Raw genomic sequence first — 20,995 nt, 5'->3', positions numbered from 1 at the left:
AGTCTAGTCTTTGTGCACTACAACCTGCGCATTAGGATCAGGGAGATTTTGGATAGTGACACCTCTCCGATTACTCTAGAGGAGGTTGATCCAGAGTCTGATTGGATCATTGAGGCTATTGATCCTGTCTTTGATGATGAGGACTTATAGTAGCTTGACCAGGTAGATAGAGAGGGCCAGGTCGAGGCTATGGCTATGGCAGCAGAGGACCAGAGAGCTCCAGTTGTTCTTAGTGGCACCTCACAGACATTGGCAGAGCCAGAGGCAGAGAGTACAGTTGATCCTAGAGGCACCTCACGAGCTGATGCTATGGCTACTGAAACATCCAAGACCTACCTTAGACGCCTTACCAAGAGGCATTTTATAGATTATACTGAGCTTGAGCCTGAGGTTGAGGCTGAGGTTGGGGATGAGGATGAGGATGAGGATTGGGATGAGCTTGAGGATGAGGATGATGATGAGGACTCCAACTAGGAGCCATAGCTATAGACTTATAGTCTTTTTTTAACTTTTTGTTTAACAGTTTAACTTAATATATGATCAGCATTTGGAACATTTGAATTTGATGATGACTATTGAATCTTGATGTGTTGGATTTCATAATGCATAAATAATAATACATATACATTTTGATGGTTTGCATGGATTTATCTTAGTTTGACTTTAATTACTAGTAATATAGTATTTACTTTTAGCAATTTACCTTTGTAAGTTTGTAACTTTGTAGTATTGTACTTATGTAATCGATGTTTGACTTTTAAGTTTTAAGTTTTTAACTTTAAGTATGTGGCATGTGCATTATGATCAAATTATCTTCTATTTAATGATGTTAGTGTCTTTACGCTTTATTCAATAATGGGTGCATGGAATGTTCTTTAAATCTTAAAAAATCTCAAAATTTCGAGGTTTTTTTACTTTGCCGAGTCACCGCCGAGCCAGGTCATGAGTCAAGTTACCCTTGCCGAGTCCGAGTCTCGTTACACTGAAAAAAACAATCAAAACTTGACAATACAAAGCATCATTTTTTAGGAAATCCAACAGATAATTCATGAGGAATAAATTAAAACCCACAAAGGAATCCCACACAACTTTGCAAATTACAAAATTAGAAAATTTTAAGGGAAAATTTATAGAAACCCATAAGAAATTTTTTTAGGGAAAAAAATATGAAAACCCATCCATTTTTTTTTGAGAAAAAAATTGTGAAAACCCTCCCAAATTTTTATAGGAGGCAAAACATGAGACTTTGCATGGTAAAGCAACACATGCAAACAACATTCAAGTACATACAACAAACATGCACCTCTCAAAAAGTAGAGACCCAAAAAATTTGAAGGGTTTTTCAATTCCGCTGCTGAAAAAGCACTATCTCCGTGAACTGAAGGATATAGCGGGGGATAGAGTGCCCATTATGGAGTAGGGCTGATAGGCGACATCTCCAGGAGACCCCACTTTCTTACTTTAAGCCCATAGAATTGCCCACTCCATAGCCCATAAAATTTTAGGACCCGGAAGAGAGCTTGAAATATCGAGAAAGAATATGTTGTTGGTTTTTGGATCAGCTAGCTCCAAAATCGAGGCACAAAAATTGAGGCACCTAAAAAAATAGACAACCAAGTTGAGATCTCAAAAACCCCATCAAGAATTTGTAATTTTTTGGATCCGGTACAGAAAATTAGGGTTTTGCACAAATACGTCCTTGCTGCAAGAAAACCACAAAAAATGGCAGAAATGCGCAAAAAAAAGAAAGACGGATCTAGACAGAAATGGGTTGCACAATAGAACCAGAAGCCGGTTGATTTAAATCTCTTAGAACTGAAACCCTAGTCGGATTATAGAGAGAGTTGGAAGCAAATATGCATGTAAATAATTTTGAAAATAAAAGGCAGAAAATTTCAACCAAGAAATTATAATTATTTTTGAAAAAATTCATAGTATTGACTCTAATACCATATTACGGAAGTAATTGGAAAATATTTGGTTGTTATTAACAACGATCAAGAGATCAATTTATACAAGAGACTGAACGATATTTCCTTAAGAAACAATCGTAAAAAACAGAACTTTCTCTTATAGTTAAGAAAAAACTAACAGTTGCTAACAAAAGAATAAAAACATTCCATTCTAGAAACAAAAAACTAAATATTAGAAACATTCTAATATTTATAGAAGATTACAATAGATAACCATTAGATACTAAATAGAGATAATAGAAACTATTTATTATTGTAATACTTACATGATCAGAATTGGGTGTTTGATAGGGGAAATAATTAATGTTCACTTTTGTGGGGTCGGGGGCCACCCAATTTCTCTTTGCATCAGGTTAAGCCTGGATGCATGGTCTGCTTCTCCAAAGATAGATGGAGTCTCATTATGTCTACAAGGAACATATGTCCCCAATAAGAGCCACTGATGGAGTCCCTAATTTTTGCAAAAAAATTGGTCTCCACTTGATGAAATATTGACATTGATAGCTTAACGGGCATGCACTGAATGCCATGAACATAGCAAAATTTGTACACATGAGGTAAAAAGGATATGGTTAAACACCTGCAAACACATCAGAGCTTGTTTGACAAACAGTTTGAGGGGTATGATGTATTATTAACTATACAGAAGTCCAAGATCAAACCTACAATCAGAACAGTATAGAGAGGGACTTGTCACCATTGAATTACACATAATGAACTTTTAATAAAATTATACATTATTGATGCATACTCAGGCCATTTTCGATCTGATGGACAAATCATTGCTGCTGGTGGAGATACAGGAATTATCTGTACATGGGATTTGTGGAAGTATAACCATTATTGACAGAGGAGAAAATTAGTTCGTCACTGATAAAGAAGAGTTTTGCTTCTGTAATAATTAAGTCAAATGCATCCATGGCGACCTTATATAATTTAGATGGTAATGATGTCGGAGACTAGTAATCTACAGCAAATGCAACATATTCCTATACAAAGAATGCTTACATTAAAGAATAAGATGAATCTAACTTCATAGAAGACTACCATGGAGATTGAAATTATACATGTGCCTATACAGATAGAAGATAGGACAAATTAGCTTGCAGATTTTAAAGGGTGTTGTTGGTGTTTCTCAGGAAATCAATTAACTCTCGAACAGTAACTCTAAGTCAAACAGTATTAATGGCAGCCGTCTAGGAGAGATGCAAATCTGTTATCACCAGCAATTCATATTGGAAGATCTTTGACATTGATCAATATAAGCAGTGTATATTGCACAATGTCAAATTATACAAAAGCAGCGATAGACAAATGATACACATCACTTGGCATACGCAGATAGCATGGGGCAAGACCATGGGAAGAGGATGATGAGTGCTCTACTTAAACATATGCACATGGAGTCTGATTCATATCTTGGAATAGGACATACGTATCACATTCCTATTTCAAAATTTAAGAGCGACGTTGAAAGTACTTGATTCCACAATAGTCGTGGGAAGAGGGGAGAAACTCCATATTTATTACCAAACATATCGTGTGGAACTGGAGAAAGTGTATATAATGAAAAACTTACAATTGATATATAATGGTGATGATAAATTTTTTTTGCAGAATTGTGCATCGTTGTAATTGTCTGTGTAGAAGCTATGTGGTCTCAAGAAGATCCATTTCCACTTTGCTGAGAATGAGAGATTTAAATCACAAATGTACCCAAGTATATATTCTAGCATGAGTTGTAGTAATGAAGTTACGGAGGATGTAAAAATATATTTACATAAAAATAAGATGAAAATACGAGATATCTGTTTCAAAACGACACCAAAACCTTCGCTATGGATTAACCAAATGAATAGCATCACCGTTCAAATCAGTCACGTATATTCAGAAAAAATGACAATGTAATTACTTCAACACTGACACAATACAAAGACGGAGGTAACATAGTTCAAATTCAAACGAAGAGTTTGGGAATGCTACAAAAAATATGATTGAACGACAATCATATAAGGATGGCAATATATAATAAAGGAAAGAAGAGACGTGTGAGGGTATCGTGTCATCCAGCCCGTGAGCATTGATAAGCACTTCATGGGTAAAACTTCTTGAATAATTGCGAGTGACCACCAAGAAACCCCACAAATCTGCAAAGAACACGTTGTGGTCGAAAGGGAGGAATTGTTTGCATTTCAATACTCATTCATACCTTTTTTAAAGTCAGGGATCCTAATTACTTTTATGGACGACATTCCTAAAGCCTTTGGCAACTAATTTTTTTTAATCACATAAACAATCATGCTACAGGAAAAATAAAGTAATTAGTTTTCTATTTTGAAAAGTCATATCGGTTGGAGGCAACCAAGTGACTCTTTTGTAATATATAAATATGAGGTGCAAAAGATAGAGAAGACATATTCAATAGCAAAACAATTATTATAAAAAAAATTCACATCTTGTAAGGAGAAATAAGGAGTAGAAGGCATGGCTTTCAATGTAAATTGATATATTATACTGTAATGATAAATAAAAGTTCTGTGTTTATTCAAGGTAAAGAAATAAATCACAATTTGAATTTGTCCTTTGTGATCAATAAGGCGATTAATAAATTGTTTCCAACAATGCTCATGTTCTTTGATAATCAAGGATAGTGTGAAATATATGTATTTCCTTATCTCTGTTTAATTGGGCTTCCCACGGAAGAAGTTAGAATCCTTTTGGACTATCATCGAATTGCATAAGGTGAATGTCTTCTAGAGCACACAAATAGTTGATGATATGTTAAAGTATATTGTCTAATAAAGTTGTACATAAGAGTCTTCATTGTGTTAACTCTATTGCCCGAATAAACAAGGCACTTGTCTTTGAAATCATCAAAAACAATTGTTCAGTTTAATAGTTGAAGTTAGAGTTTCTCTTCTACATCCCCTTCTTGCAAGCATTAACTCCATTATTGAAAAATCTTATATAAAACATTCAATCACTTCAAACGTTCATTTAACTTCATTTTGATCGGGTTTGAGGATTTTTGCCAACCAAAGAACTCAAAGATTTAAATTCGCTATAGAAAAGCTTTGAACTAGGTGATCAGATTTAAAGTGAAGTGCAAGGGAATTTGGATTATTCCTGTTTGTTGGCTAGAATTGATTGGGTGCTCCTATTGGAGGATTGACAAAACTCCTAGATTTCCAATTTGTGGTTTTGGAAACCAACACATCATATGATCATTTAATATCATGACACATATGCACAAAATCATCATGCGTATATGATCTGTTATAGTAATTAGATATTTCCTAATTGACTCTAGTTTGCTTAAGCTAAACTTTAGGCATCTAATAATTAATTCATTTATTAATTATTATGATGCAACCTATGTTAGATCATTTTAGGGATTCGATCTCCTTTATAAGGATGATCTCTCATTGTAAAGATTCATTCACTTTTGATTATATCAATCTCTCTTTTTGCTCATCAAGAATGACTCATCTATGGATCTGACAATTCCAACCTCCATAGATTTTACTTCTCTTTTTCTATGACAAGTGTTTGGATGTAGATGATTCTTGGGAGCTGTGGGGTTAATCTTTCATCAACTTTAACATGGTATCAGAGCTCCAGATCTTCATGCCCCTATTTTGTTTATAAGAGATTTGACATGGCTTTCAGATCTGTGTTTTTTCATTCAGAGGGTTTCATTTTTCAAAGGATTTTTCTATTGAACCGGGGGGTAACTGATTTTCAGTGCACTTTGAGCCCAAATGGACATCACCATTGAGCTCAAAGCACCCAAAAACCCCTACTTTCATATAGAATTTGTCGAATATGCACATAGTTGGCTTCTGAGACAATAATATTGCTTCTAGATTGGACACGTTTCCAAAGCGATGATTTTTTGATTTTTGGCATGCAAATCGAGATTTTTCAGCTAAAAATTTGAGATTTTTTGGTGTGCAAATCACAATTTTTCAGCTCAAAAATTACAATTTTTTGGCACACAAATTGAGATTTTTTGGCTCAAAAAATTGAGATTTTTTGGGTACGCAAATCAAGATTTTTTGGCATGCAAATCGAGATTTTGGCACACAAACCAGAATTTTTTGCACACAAATCGAGATAGTTTTGGTACAAAATTGACACGCTTCTCGAGGTAATTCTTGGTATTGGTTGATTTTTTTGATATATTTTGGCACAGATCCTAAGGCGGTAAAATTTTTTTTGGACACTTCCAACTCTGTTTTGACCTACATGTAGTTTTTTGGCAATAACTTGCTCATCCAAACTCTATTTTTCACAAATTAGAAATCGCCGGAAAGTTGGTTCCGATCCCGTCATGATGGTGCAATTTATTTGGACTTTTGATGCTGTTCTATTGCCAATTTATGCAGTCAAAGTTAGATTTTTTATTTTGCACTCCGAGAGTCATATCTTGAGGCATTCTATTTTCGAGATTCTGCTCTAGGCACATCCCATTCAATTTTTTTCTTTTGTGCATTTTGGTGGATATCTTGGTTGTTTCATGTCCAGAGATCAATTTTGTTGCTTTAGATGATTTTTCATGGGTTGTACTATCTCTTGTATTAGCCTTATGTGTAATGTCTCCATTTTTAGCAGGTTCATGTGTCATGTCTCCTTTCTAGAGTGGACATTAGAGACGATAGTGTTAGCCTATCAGGGAGTCTCGTAGTCTGGCAGTGGTGTTTAGAGACTCAGTCAGGTTATATAGTGTTCGGATCTGGAGTTTTAGACGGTAGGAGGGCAGTTGAGAGCAGTTCCTTAATTATAGGAGGAGTTTCCTACATTTTAGGAGGTGGAAATGGGTTGTAGTCTAGAGTCTCTATGAGATCATCCTATGGTTTCAGTTTGGAGAGATTCAAAGACGTTCTTATTTTTTAGGAGTATCCCTAATTTTGAGGGATGAGACTATCAGTTATTTCAGATTATTTGACATCAGTTACAGGAGGTGACGAGTTCAGTTTCACCTTGCAGAGGTGTTTTGCCTATCAATTCGCTATTTGGGAAATATTTTAATATATTTAAATATTCTCCTAAGTTAGCATTTTAATAATTTAAATAAGTCCAAGTTATAGCCATTTTGGAGTAAATAGGGGTTTTCTGGCCTCATCTAGGCGAATATCCCTTGGTGTAATAGCTCGTTGGAAAGGTCTTGAACTTTTCTAAATATTTCTCTTTTGACTCAGAGCATTTCGATGAACGGATTTCTTTCTATTGGGAAAAGATCATTTTCTGGATACTTGACCACTTAAAAAATGAGAAATATATTTTTTTATAACCCAATGCCACATGGGGACACTTTTAGGGTTCGAGCTAAGTTTGGTGGGTTGTAAGTAGGTAAAGACAAAGTTCGAAGGCATTATTGACATATTACATCTTGGATTTGTGTTTTGGGCTCCGATTGAGCTTTCAACATTTGGGACGCCAACCTCACTTGCTTTGCCTGTTTGGAGCGTTGCCCCCAAAAAAGTGGTTTGGATTCTTGCAATCAGTAGCATCTCGGAGATTGTGCATTGTTCTTCTGGGGAATGCAATACTAAGTCAGCGTTTTAGTTGGGGGTTGGGCATTTTACTCACGTGTGGGAACTTTGTAGCTGTACGGCCGCACTTGGTAGCCATATTCTTTCCCACGTGCAGCATTTGAGAGCTGGATTCTGGCCATAGCTTTGTTCTGGGCTCATATTTCACCTTCACGCCTTCAGGTTGGCTTTATTCTTGTTATTAATCATCTGGATATTATTATAAATCTTCATCCGGTTAGATATTAGGCGTATATTCAAAATTTATGCTTGAAACGAATTTGCTTTAAATGTATTTGGAATGCATTTTTAGAATACGTTCATGTTATTGTACTTCTGTTATTACTTATTGAAAAATCATCAAAAATATAAAACAATCAAACCCTTCTACAACTTTTGTCTAGTTTTGCAAGAAAATTTTAATAAACAGGGAAAACAAATTTCAAAATATAAACTTATAGCAGATCAGCAGAAGAGATCCATCAAGGATCTTTCATTTTTGTAGTTGGCGAGGTCACTTAACCATCGTGACCCTCATGAGTTGATAGTAGGATTTGAGGGTCTCAGTTGTGTGGTTATAAGCTTTCCAACAGCCTGTAGTGTGTTTTGGCTCCGTTCGAGGGACTTATTGTTGGTTCCGATGAGCTCATCTAAGTTAGAGGAGTTGGGTGATGGTCTCAGTTTTTTATTTCAGCTCTTAGATTGAGCTCCAAGAATCTTGGAGGGACCGTTTGTTTATAGTAAGTCACCCCATTAGGTTCATTCATCATCTTTCATCATTAGGATCACTTTGGTGTTGTCAGATTTCGATTCTGATGCTTCTTCAATTGTTTTTGCAAGATGGGTGAATTATTATTATTATTCATCTAAATACGTTGAGGTTGCTATTTTTGTTGGTATTATTGGTCAGTCACCTCAGTATCATAGCTCGTTGGACCCAGGACGAAAAGTTTTAAATTGTGGGAACCAGAAATAGTGGCCTTGCATGTTAGAATATTAAGTTGTGGAAAATGTCATTTTTGGAGCCAAAAGCAATTAATAAATTATATTAATGACACTATTAGATTTTAATGTTGTGTAGAGAAAGCTTCTTAAGTGGACTTCTTTTGGGAAACTGGTGCCATTTGGAGATTATAAATATGAGGACATTTGATGAAAAAAGCATTTGATTATTTGATTATTGTTTATCTCTTGTTCTTTGCTGCCTTTGTGGCTTTCCTGAGTTTCTTGTTTTGTGCCCTTGTTGAAGTATAAGGGTTTTTGAATTTTTGAGATTCGGATTTGAGGTTGTCATAGGCAATTGTGCTGAAGTATACAATTGTCTGATTCTGCTACTATATTTAATGTGCCTTGGAGATCGAATTTTTGAAGGTAATCATTGAGAAGTTATTTAATTTAGTGTTTAGAAGTGTGAATTTAATTGCTAGAGGCCACGATTTCTATGCTACAGGTTGTCGATTCAATGTTTGAGGCAGTAACACCATTATTATAGATGTCAGGTGGTAAATTTCGATTCCAATTTGCATTAGGAGACTGGGTGGCATAATTACTGAACCTGCGATTTACAATTTTGATAATTGGTAACAAATTATGGGCTATGTGAGTATTGGAAGAGGCTTGCGTCTATTCATTTCTTATCTGCAATTTATATTTGGGCCTGCGGTTTCATTGTAGAGACCATTGTATTACATTAAGGGCTTGTGTTTTGGGTGTATTGGGCTGTGTTCAGCAATAAGGTAGTTAACTGGCATTATCCTAGGATCATGTCTAGTCATTGCATGTATGGGGCATTATTTCTTGCAGCAATACTATCAAGAAGTGGCTTACAACACCAATATTAGATGCAACAAATTATATCAGTTTCCAATTTGGTATTTGATAAAATTAGTAGCATTTCATATATATTTCAGTGAATTGTTGTTCTAATTAATCTGAAAAACAGTAGCTGAAGGGTCATTGTTATTATCTTGATCAATTTGAAATTAGAATGACAAAGTTGTTATTGTTATACTACTGTTGTAATTTTCCATTCTCATCATAACAAAATTTCAAAGAACATAAGAAATATTTGTTTTTTCAATCACACTGCTAGAGAGTTCTTTGCCAACTGTTTGAGAAAATGTCAAACTTCTAAATTTGATAAGGAAATAAATGTGTTAAAGCTAATTATTGAACTATAACCAGCTGAGGGTTATTATATTATGCCTCTTTTGACCTTTGTTGACATCCTTTTGTAGTATTCTTGTGAACACACTAAGATAAAGTGCGATAAAGTGCCACTCTATTGCATTTTGGGATCTTGCATATCTTTGTGTTTTGTTGTACTTGTAGTACATTATAAAGTGCCTTGCGGGGTTACATGTGGGCCATATTTGTCATCTTCCTTTGTCAAGTGAGTGTTCCTTCCACAATATTAACCTCATGATGTGTCGATGACATGTGCTATTATAGGTATTTGCACTTGTTTTGCACTCTCAATGTTCCTATTCTATCTGCAGGAGATATTGCATTCAGTTTCAGTGTTCATGTCTTACCTCTCTGCATTATTGGGGGGTTAGGCTTGTTCTATTGCTTTTTTGGTTTGATGAAGTCAGCTATGTATTCAGTATTTGATCCTATGTACTAGGCGATTGCAGTGGTTGGATACCTATGCATTTTGGTGAGATGGATCATTTACCATATAGATGTTCTTTCATTCCTATTTTTGGAGGCCATGAAGATACCTTCCATCTTTGATTGATCAACTCTTTAGACTTAGTCTTCTTTACCTAGTCATGTTCTATATAGTGGAGGTTCTTTCATTCCTATTTGTGGAGGCCATGAAGATACCTTCCATCTTTGATTGATCAACTCTTTAGACTTAGTCTTGTTTACCTAGTCATGTTCTCATGATCAACTTTTGTTCCTATCTTTTTGGACTTGCCCTTGTTTGGAGGCTTCTTCAGTCCTTCACTAGTTCTTTTCAACATTATTTCTATCTCTTTTTGGAGTAGGGTTTTTCCCATGTGGTTTTCTCTATTTCTCCTCTTTGTAGAGATTTGGTTGTGCTTGGATACCTCATCAAGCTTTCTTGTCGAGGCCCGAATTTACTTTCAATAGTAGTTTCTAAGTTTTTAGCTACTCCCTAAGTTTATCTTACAAGGGGTGTTAGAGTAATTAGATATACCTTAATTAACTCTTGTTTGCTTAAGCTAAACTTTAGGCAACCTAGGTTAGACATTTTTAGGGTTTCGATCTCCTTTATAAGGATGATCTCTCATTGTAAAGATTCATTAACTTTTGATAATAACAATTTATTTTTTTGCTCATCAAGAATGTCTCATCTATGGATCTGGGAATTCTAGCCTCCATAGCTTTTGCTTCTCTCTTTTTGTGACAGGTGTTTGCATGTAGGTAATTCTTGGGAGTTGTGGGATTGATCTTTGATCAACTTCAACATGATTATCAGTGAGACCCAAATATAAACCACCAACCACATCAACAGTGATACGTGTCCAAAAGAATATAACTGTAAATGGGTGCATCTCACAGATGCCAATACAAAAGAATATTATACGAATGGTCATAAGTGAAATATAATAGAGTCTAGCTTAGGTCAAAATAAACAGTGAAAATCACAGAAGGCACTACAAGACAAATAGTCATATATGGTGGTACCTCCATGGGAAAGGTTATACTTTCCTCCAATTGGTTGCAATCAAAATTCCGTCACAAGTCAGAACTTTAATTTTTTTAACACTTCTACCATTCTTTTACATTTTTGTTTTGTTTTAAAGTATATTAACTTTCTCCCCAATTTCAACAAGTTGTGAGTTTTGAGTATTTTGGTTGAGCAGAATTTGAGTACATATTCTTTTTCCACTCAATGAAATGCAACTAATTAGCTGCAGAAAAAGAAGAGGATTAGGACTCAATCCATTTTGATTTGCATCTCTTATAATGTAAGGAAGCTGAGTACAAGGGGCAGCAAAAAATTAGTATATAACCAGTAAGTGGCACAACTTCGATGCATTTCTTGAATAGTTTACCCAAGTCATTTTAGATGATGTAATGCCCATACACATGATGTGCCTTGTGATGATTTAGATCGAGATGCTTTCATTGGTGACATACTTTTTTTAAATTGTAGTTTGATTTGCATCTCCTATCACGTAAGGAAGTTGAGTACAAGGGGCAGTAAAGAATTAGTATATGACCACTAAGTGTGCCAATTTGGATGCATTTGTCATAGATTACGCCAAAATCATTTTAGATGATTTAAGGCCCCTACACATGATGTACCTAGTGATGATTTAGTTCTAGATGCTTTTGTGGTTTTGTATTAACCATATAGTATAACTCTTTATTTGCTGAAATCTTGTAATGGTATGACATATACAATATCGCATGCTATTTTACCATATTGATTATCATAATATCAAATATCAAATTCAATATCTTTCATTTTTCTACAGCCTTTAGCCAAGAAAAAAAACAATATACCAGCATATCTGAACCCTAATCTTTTTCCGATACTAGAACGGACAGCTTAGGATATTACTTTTATTACCTGCCTATGACAAAACTAGATTGAATGTTGAGGAAACTTTCCAAAGAAGTGGGTGAAGGTGCTGAAAAACCAATTTCGAGATAATTTGCAGATCATGTTAAAAGGTGATTGGCCAAGAAAATTAAAGCTTGCCACTCTTGGGAGGTTTGAAATGACAACCAATGTGCTTATATTGATATTTCCAAGCAAAGTAATAGTCCAGACCAGATTTTTCCATGATTTGCTGTTATTGGTTTTTGATAGTTTGAGAAAAAATAGAAGTTCATTGAGAAGCCATGTGAATCAGGAGCTTTATCATGTAAAAGGGAGTAAACATTATCCTTAAATTCCCCTTTGGTTATGAATTTAGTTCATGATTTGCAGATTTGATGATTATATTTGGTATATTCACCAATATGAGTTTGAGTTATTGATCTATCCTCACCTGTTTCAGTTAGGATTTGTAAATAATGTGATATCCTCCACTGTAATTTAACAGACTTGTTCAGATTGAAACTCGATTACTTGCAGGTGGATTTAGGATAGTGTATTGTACCTTGTAGTTTAGAATAGATATATTAGAAAATTTGTCATTATCTCACCAACCTTGATCTAACTGATACCAGGCCTGGGCCATCTGGAAACAATTAATTTCTTTCTTTTCTTGATGTGGTAAAATCTGAGCAATCAATATCTGTTCATTGTATCCATGCTGCTGATTATACTGTCTCTGATCTTACTTGGATAAATTTGTATACTTATTATCAATGTAATTCTTAATCTATGTTTGATCTCAGAATTTCCACTTTTTCTGTTATTTTTATGTTGCGGTAGATATACATACATGTCTGTATATATATGCATATGTATTTGTGTGTCTACATGCTCATATATGTACCTATATTAGAGATGTTTCTTGACCATCAAACAAAAATAATGTAACTGTTATCAAGTCCCATTGGTAAGAAGCACATATTTATTGACATCAATTCAATTTGCAACATATACTTTTGAACATGAAAATTAATTGGTTTTTTGGTATTCCTATTGCAGCTCTCCAATATGGCCACAAATTATTGCCAGTGTTTTTGGACAAACTGTGGAGGTCCTTGAAGAAGCACAGGTGAGGAGCACAGAGGATGACCATATGATTTTTCACAAACTAAGATAGAAACTACTAAGTGTTGATTTAGTTGCAAGGTCATGTAACGGTCGATTCAGTAGAGTGAATGTACCTAACTATCAATTTTTTTGGCTTGAACTGTACACATCCTCAATATGACAGATGAATTGTGCATCTGCTATCCCCAATGATCAAGCTCAGGGCTATCTGTAAGCTGCTTGTACAAAATGAAACACATTTGATGGCTGGTGCACAGGCACCCATTGCTTTCATGCATCCATGAAGCAACTTTGAATCCATCATGTTTGATTTATGTCTAAGTCTTAAAATAAAGTCCTATTGACCATTTTTTATGTTTTGAACCTAATTGAGGAGTCATGTTGATCAAGGAATCAACAATGACAAAGGTTGTCATAGTGATGCCAAAATGTAACACGTCAGATGTGGATTCTATTATGTGTAATCATGCTACAAGGTCTATTTGACTTAATTAGACATGTTTTTGATGTTTAGGAGTCATGATGGGTCCATTTGGAAAGTTTTGTTACTGATGTACCAAAAGTTGCTAAGCAACTTTGCAATGTTGTCATCTTGCATTTTTTGCATAATGGGGGAACCAACGCCATTTGGTTCAAAATACTGTTGCAACTGTTGGTCTCCACTTAGAAACATGATAAAAACCACAAAATTTTCAAGGCAGGAGTTGAATGTATTTGTAAAGTGGAGAATCGAGATAATAAACAATATACTTTGTTCACTGGCTTATTCAATGTTTTTCTGTATTACAGATTATTGTACGATTCCGTACAGTAAATTCATGATCTGAAACCCACGGAAAGTTAAGGAGTGGTAAATCTAGTTTATTTTGGTTGTGGTTTGGTAAGGTTTCATGAAGAAATAAAAAACTTTGAGCGGATTTTGTAAAAACTGTTCACAAGCCCTAGGTAACTAGGGTTTTGATGCATAAATGTAAATAAATTTTCATATGAAATGTTAGATTTAGGGGTCCTTTCTATGATTCTGGTGTCAGTTGAGCACGGGGTGATGTCTGGAGAGTTTATTTGGAAGCCCTAGCCTGGCATCTTCATGTGACACACTGTAAAACATGGACAGTCCTAAGAAATTTGTGAACCTGTTGTACACCAGTTGATTTGGGCGACCAAAACCAGTGAATTTGTTCATTTAGAGATGAATGCCAACTTGTGGATCAGTTGGTTGCAAAGTTGTGTGAGTTTTTGGAATAGTTGCTTTGTAAAATAGGGCTGATTAGGCTTAGGAAACTGTTACCAGTGCAAATTTGAGAAAGGTATTCTGAAACATCATAGGGTGCAACTGAAATATGTAGTTGTTCCCCAAATGGGTATCTCAAACTGTCCATCATTTGTGTCAGAGGTCACTGTGCAGATACTTATGTGCAAAAAACCCATCAGGAGGGCTACTACGAGTTGATACAAATTGTGAAGGAAATCTAATTGATACATAACAAGCGCAGTGACTTGATGTTTTGGGATACCCTAGGGTATAAGAGGACACAGACCAGTGAGTACATTGTGGTTGAGTTTCTTTAAAAGAATGTATACTTGTGGGCATATCATGGCTCCAATTTGATATGTCAGTTGGGAGAAGGGTATCCCTTTGAGAATCTGATCCTTTTGTGCACTGATTTGTGTTGCTCTAGTTTGCATCACCACCCCTTGCTCCAAATCAATGGCATTGCCCATTGAGGGGGATTAATGGGGTCGTCTTGCCATTTGTGTTGGCTTGAAGACATCCATGTATCCATGGGTTGTTTTGGTGAGGAGACATCCCTGACACGTAGAAAAGTAGTTTTCAACCTCTTTCTTGAAACAAAATGAAAAATAAAAAGATATAAACTAAATCTTTAACCTAAAAGGTGGACCCTCCAAATACCTCATGCATTCAACATGTTTCCAACAAGGGTCCCTTCAAACTGGGGTTTGGTACATTGTGATAAAGACAATTTGAAAATCTCAGAGACTGCTGCAATAACATATAAATAGAAAAAAGTTAGCATTTGTGATTCAGAATTTAAAAAATGTATGGTTTGCAAATATATAATTAGACATTTTTAAATGAAACATTTATGGTTTGTTCATCTTTGATCTTCTAAAATAAAATAGAGAAAAGAAAAGAAATGTCAAAGAAAAATGAAATTTTTTGTTTTACAAAAACTTCAAAATACAAAGTTGCCTCTTAAACCTAGCTTGAAATCAATAGAGCTCTTTCCAATCTTTCATCGACACCTAAGGACACACCACAAGTATCTGCCCAATGTGATTCAACAATGAATTTTTTTAATTCCTTCCCGGTTTCAGTACAATGAAATCCAAATTTGGCACACAAATCTCTTTTCTCCTTCTCCTTCGGCTTGAAAATGAATATTGTTACTTATAGATAGAGGAAACATAAAACAAAAGTTAGCAACAGAAAACATTGACCAGTATGATTATTTTAACTATTTCTTTCCTTGCGGCATGGCTTAGTTTGAAACTCAGGGCCAAATTGGGAAATCTCTAGACTTGTGCAGCCTAGCTCACCTCAGACTCACTGAATGTTGGTGAGTCCATGTAAGTCGTGTTTCTTTGGTCTAAGGCATCCATAGGAAAACAATCTGTGGAAAGTCAACAACTTCCCTTTCATGGATGAAAGAATGTGGCTTCACAAACTTTTCTATTGGACCACTTTGAAAGCATATCTATAGCACTATTTAACAGTTTCTTTACCAAATTGGAGTTTGGTATTGGGTTTGGGAAGTTGTCGTTGGATCTTCCTATGTCCATGGGGAATGAGGAGGGTTTTGAGTGGCAAGGTCTATGAAGAAAAATGTTTAATTTTTGCATGTATTCTATTCAAACATGGGCAAAGTGTTGGTTGGCTTCAAGATCCATAATAAGGGTAATCCTGAGGTCATAAGTGATCATAACTTTGTTGTTCTTTGTAGAAATTCAATTTTGTTGGTAAGTGTCTATAATATCCCCTTGAGATTTGTAACATTGTTTAGTAGCCTCCTGTGAGATCCCTAATTGGGATGGTAGTTGTTCCTAAATAGATGCATCTTTTTGTAGATACAACCTGCTCAAGTTTGTATAAGTGGTATCGAAGTGGGATGTAGGTTCGAATCCATTAAGGTATTGTTGAGGGTGAGATCATTGATAAGTGTCCAAGATATCCCCTCAAGATTCATGACGTGGTTTAATAGCCTCCTATGAGATCCTTGATTGGGATGGCAGTAATTTCTTGAACAGATGCTTCTTTTGGAAGAAATGACCAGCTCAAGTTCCTTGTGAAGTCCCAACCTAAGTGTTTCTATGGTGTGGATTCCTATTGGGCATGTACCTAGGGTTGGGACCACCCATGATTGGATAGCTATGTGTCCACGAGGGGGTTGGCCTACACTAGCACTCTAGTGGGATCGAAACCCCACTCTTAACATTGGTGGGTGACATTCAACATTAGTTCAGGCTTTTGGTGTAGTGGTGGTCTTTCTTGGTATTAGAGCCAAGTTCTCAACGTTGAACCCTACTGAGTGTGGTGGGTTGTGATGTCTCAACGTAAATGTTGTGGTGGTGTGGATTCCCATTGGATGTACACCTAGGCCTAGGACCCTCCCATGAACAAGCAAGCACGTGTCCACGAGGGGGTTAGCATGTGTTGGCACTGTGGTGGCACAACAACTCCACTCTTAATGTCGTTGAGCGCCATTCACCATTAAGCCGGGCTTTTGGTGTAGTGATGGCATTTCTTGGTATTAGAGCCAAGCTCTCAATCTCAAGTCTTATAGGGCATGATGGCGTATGATGTCCTAGCCTAAATGTTGCGGTGATGCAGATTCTTGTTGGGCATATACTAGGATTGCAACCAACCTATTATCGGTGGGACGAAAATCCCATTGCTAATGTCAATGGGCACCACCACCATAACTCTAGGCTTTTGGTGTAGTAGTTGCCTTTCTCTGTTATATCCTCATAGCATGTTATCTCCAAACTTTAACACAAATCAAACGAATACTTTGAATGCAATTGATTTGAATTTATCTAGCAAAATACAAAATACCTAGTTGAAATAGATGTAATGTTCCCTACTTAAGGTGATCATTAGGGTCAATAGATTAGCCTATGATAGGAGCTTTCATAGGCTAATGAAGTGATTAGGGAGCTCATTTGGCAGTATTTTCAGGAGTTACTGTTTTTAGTAAGTCAATGGGAGTCAAGTGATATGGAAATTTCTAGTGTTCAGCTTGGTGGATTTGGTTGAGCTCTTTCCAATGAGCTATCATAGATGGTATTCTGAGTTCGACTCATACGATTTTAACACCGAAGTTAATTTACTTTATTATAAAGTGATAATTAAAGAAAAGACTTATCAATTAAGTCATTTTATTATAAAGTTGTTTTAAAAAGGTGTTTCCCATTTATCCCACATTGCTTATGCAAATGAAGTCAACTTCCTTGAGGACTTTATATTCTCTTGGCTGGAATGAGTTGACGCATGCTTGGATGATATTACTATTATGCTATTGGATTTCCGGGAAATCTAATTATTGGGCTTGGAGGATGAAATCCCTCTAAGCTAGCAATCTCTTCACGGTTGGAAGACACGGTCAGGAGGATTATCGGGTGTTTTCATTTAGGAAAACACAGTGCGATTTATTGGTGAGTTCGCGCATAGTAGAAGGGACCTCTAAAGTTCAGGTTAGAAGTTGCTACAGTCCTGTGAATAGTGATTTTGCTACAGTGTCATGAATAGTGATTTTGCTATAGTGCACGTGAATAGTGTCTTTCTACAGTGTGCTTGAATAGTGTTTTTCTATAGTGCGCATGAATAGTGTTTCCATTATAGTGCCGTGAATAGTGTTGCTACACTACATGAACAGTGTTGCATTGAGTTTCTTGTTCACTCTTGCTGATTAAATGTTGGGGGTTGTTATTTCATCAGCAGATCGCTGCAACATCTACTACCAGGTTCCATCATATTGTTCATTTTAGGCATTGTAATTGTTAAATATCAGTCTGAAAATTTGCTGCAGCCTATAAAGTAATTGTATGTAAACATTTCTATTGCAAAATCAATATTTTATCAGCAAATAAGGAGGTTCTAGACTTTGCATATTTATCGCTGTATGTTTGCTAAGTGTTTATCAAAATGCCATGTTGAAAATAACACTCTAATTGATAATGCTTAGTAATCTGCAGGTCTCCCCAAAAAAACAAAAAAGGGGTGGTTATTATAATAGAATTTCAGAAATGTATATTACAATTAAATCTTTATTAAGAAAGAAAAAGATCCAATCATAGGTACAAAACTTACAAGAAGATTGGATACTGCAAATATGATTTTGAAAAACTTAGTGAGGCACTTGCATGATATCTCCAACCAATAATGGTGTTCATCCATTGCCTCTGAGCTCGAGGGCTTCCATCCTCAAACATGTTAAAAGTAGAAGCCTCTAAATTCTCCAAGAGAACAATAATCAAATCATAAACCAAACAATGAGTATTTGAAAGTTCTTTTTATAACACATGTAACATCCACTATTCTCGGGTCTTAACTAACAACTAACATATCAAAGAAATATAGTTATTACTTCATTTTCATAGGAAGATAGTTCTATCAGTTACGTTTATGTGAATGAGATTAACGGTTACAATCAGTTAAACAAAATTTCATAACTAACAATTGAAAATACCATCAATGAATTTACTATGGAAATTAAAATCTACATACCATGGAATTCGAAACCGAAATCAATCTAGGGATGCTTCTACAAACACTCAGGTTAGTCCATAAATACCACTTAGGATCAAATGACAATTACCATCCAATACCACTATATCAAAATCAAATGACGATTACCATTAAATACCACTTATATCAATTAGGGCATCGATTACCAATGGATCATTTAGGGCATCACATAGCACTGTATCAATTAGGGCATCAATTACCATTGGATCATTTAGGGCATCAAATACCACTGTATCATTTAAGACGTCAGATACCACTGTATCACTTAGTGCATTAGATACCACTGTATCATTTTGGACATCAAATACCATTGTATCATTTGGGGCATCAAATACCTGTGTTTCATTTCTTTTTTTCCTATTGCTAACTGTGGCAATAACATAAGATTAGAAGATATGCTCATAATCATTATTCTTATAAATGAAAGATTGAAGTAACAATCCTATAGATATATTCCATATTCAATTAGAAGGTCAACTGATCTAAATGGTTACCAACTACATTGATAGGAAGGGTTGCTTTCATTAAAGGAAATACCTGAAGTCAACGAAATAAATTAATCCATCATATCTTCTATGTGTATAAATATCATAAAATTAAAAAATACCTATTACCAATAAAGGTTTGAATGCTCAACTTATTTTTAACTATTGTACATCCTGACACCTCGTGGAGAGGGGAAACATTGTCAGGGGCTTAACCACCCAACCATGGACCTCAAACTTATCCCCACACTTTCTCTAACCAAAAAGGCCCTCCCTACCTAGAATATGTTGTCTAAATCAGAAATAGCATTATTTTACATAAATTGTATACCAGAAGTAGCAACTCTATTACTATAAGTGATAGCAAGATCATAATCATAGATTGTTTCACATCAATATATAAGAGATTGCTATTATTTATTTGTGTGTGTGTGTGTGTGTATAAAATAGCAGTTGATATTGTGCATCTTTATTACTTATTCCAATTGCAAAAATTTGATAGAGGAAGTGTGAGGAAGTTAACTATTCTGATATTTCAAGATATCGGAAAAGGGGACATTACACTCACCATACCCAAATTTTGATATAGAATTGTTTTATATATATTAATCTAGTGTGAACATATGTATCTATAAATATGTGGATATACATGTACATGTACAAAATGTATATTGTATGAATACAGTGAACCATTTTGTCTTCATTCTATAAAAAAGACTTATTTCTTTGAAAATTTTATCTAATTTCTTATATTTAAGAAACATATTTTATTTAGGCATGTGCTCTTCTATTCTCTAGAAACAAAGATTAGCCTCCTTCCCTTTCATATTGTGCTGTACAATTTTGCAATCAATGGTAAACATGGCCTTATCAAACTAGCAAAGAATAAAGTCATGCCACATTGATTAAGGATGTTCTCTACGAATTCTATGCACTGGGGTTATATGTGACCACATAGTTTTGTTTTCCTTAATGTATGCTTGATGAGAGTTTTGTTTTCCTTAAACCATGTTTGATGAGCCAGCTTTGTTATATTAATTTCAGAACAATGCAGGAGCTGGATTTTATATATATATATATAAAGAAACTCTGCTATATATATACATATACATTTTTGACATTCATTCTATGCAGGATGTGGGGGTCAAAGGAGCAGCCTTGCTTGCTGGGAAATGGCTTGGTTGGCATGATACACTCTCTCCTGATGGTTGGTTATGTTTTTCCTATTTTCACATCCCATTTGATTTTTATTTAATTCTTGCAGTTATGCTCTTCACCATAATATTCTTTGGCAGTTTTATTTTTAAAGTTACATGATTTCATTTGTTTTTTCTGCAAATAATACAAATCTTATTCCCTGCAAATATTTTCACAAGCAAATTCACACAATGCATATTCTAAATTCTAATGTAACTAATGAAGCACTTCATAGGAAAAGTAAGAGCTTTGGATTTTAAATTATTCTCCATTTCTACTAACACAAACAACTAAGTGCCACTGCCATGCAGATCTTACAATTTCTAGAAATAGTAGAAAAGATACATTGACATAATCATTACACTGATAATGATATCATAATCACCTTC

General features: G+C 35.1%; 1 protein-coding gene across 2 annotated transcripts in view; it reads left to right on the top strand.

Annotated features, from left to right (window-relative positions):
• Positions 1-20,995, top strand: part of LOC149534793 (uncharacterized) — a 318,498-nt gene that overhangs the window by 250,090 nt on the left and 47,413 nt on the right. For both annotated transcript variants that reach the window (XM_089805050.1, XM_089805051.1), the window contains exons 17-18: positions 13,089-13,158; positions 20,544-20,616. In XM_089805050.1, coding sequence (XP_089661176.1) covers positions 13,089-13,158; positions 20,544-20,616 — 143 coding nt within the window. The remainder of the gene's footprint in view (positions 1-13,088; positions 13,159-20,543; positions 20,617-20,995) is intronic.

This window comes from Cupressus sempervirens, chromosome 10, assembly GCF_028749045.1.
Source record: "Cupressus sempervirens isolate cs-2001-9-10 chromosome 10, ASM2874904v1, whole genome shotgun sequence".
Lineage (NCBI taxonomy): Eukaryota > Viridiplantae > Streptophyta > Pinopsida > Cupressales > Cupressaceae > Cupressus > Cupressus sempervirens.
Note: the sequence above shows the minus strand (reverse complement) of the source record. Positions and strands in the feature narration are given on the sequence as shown.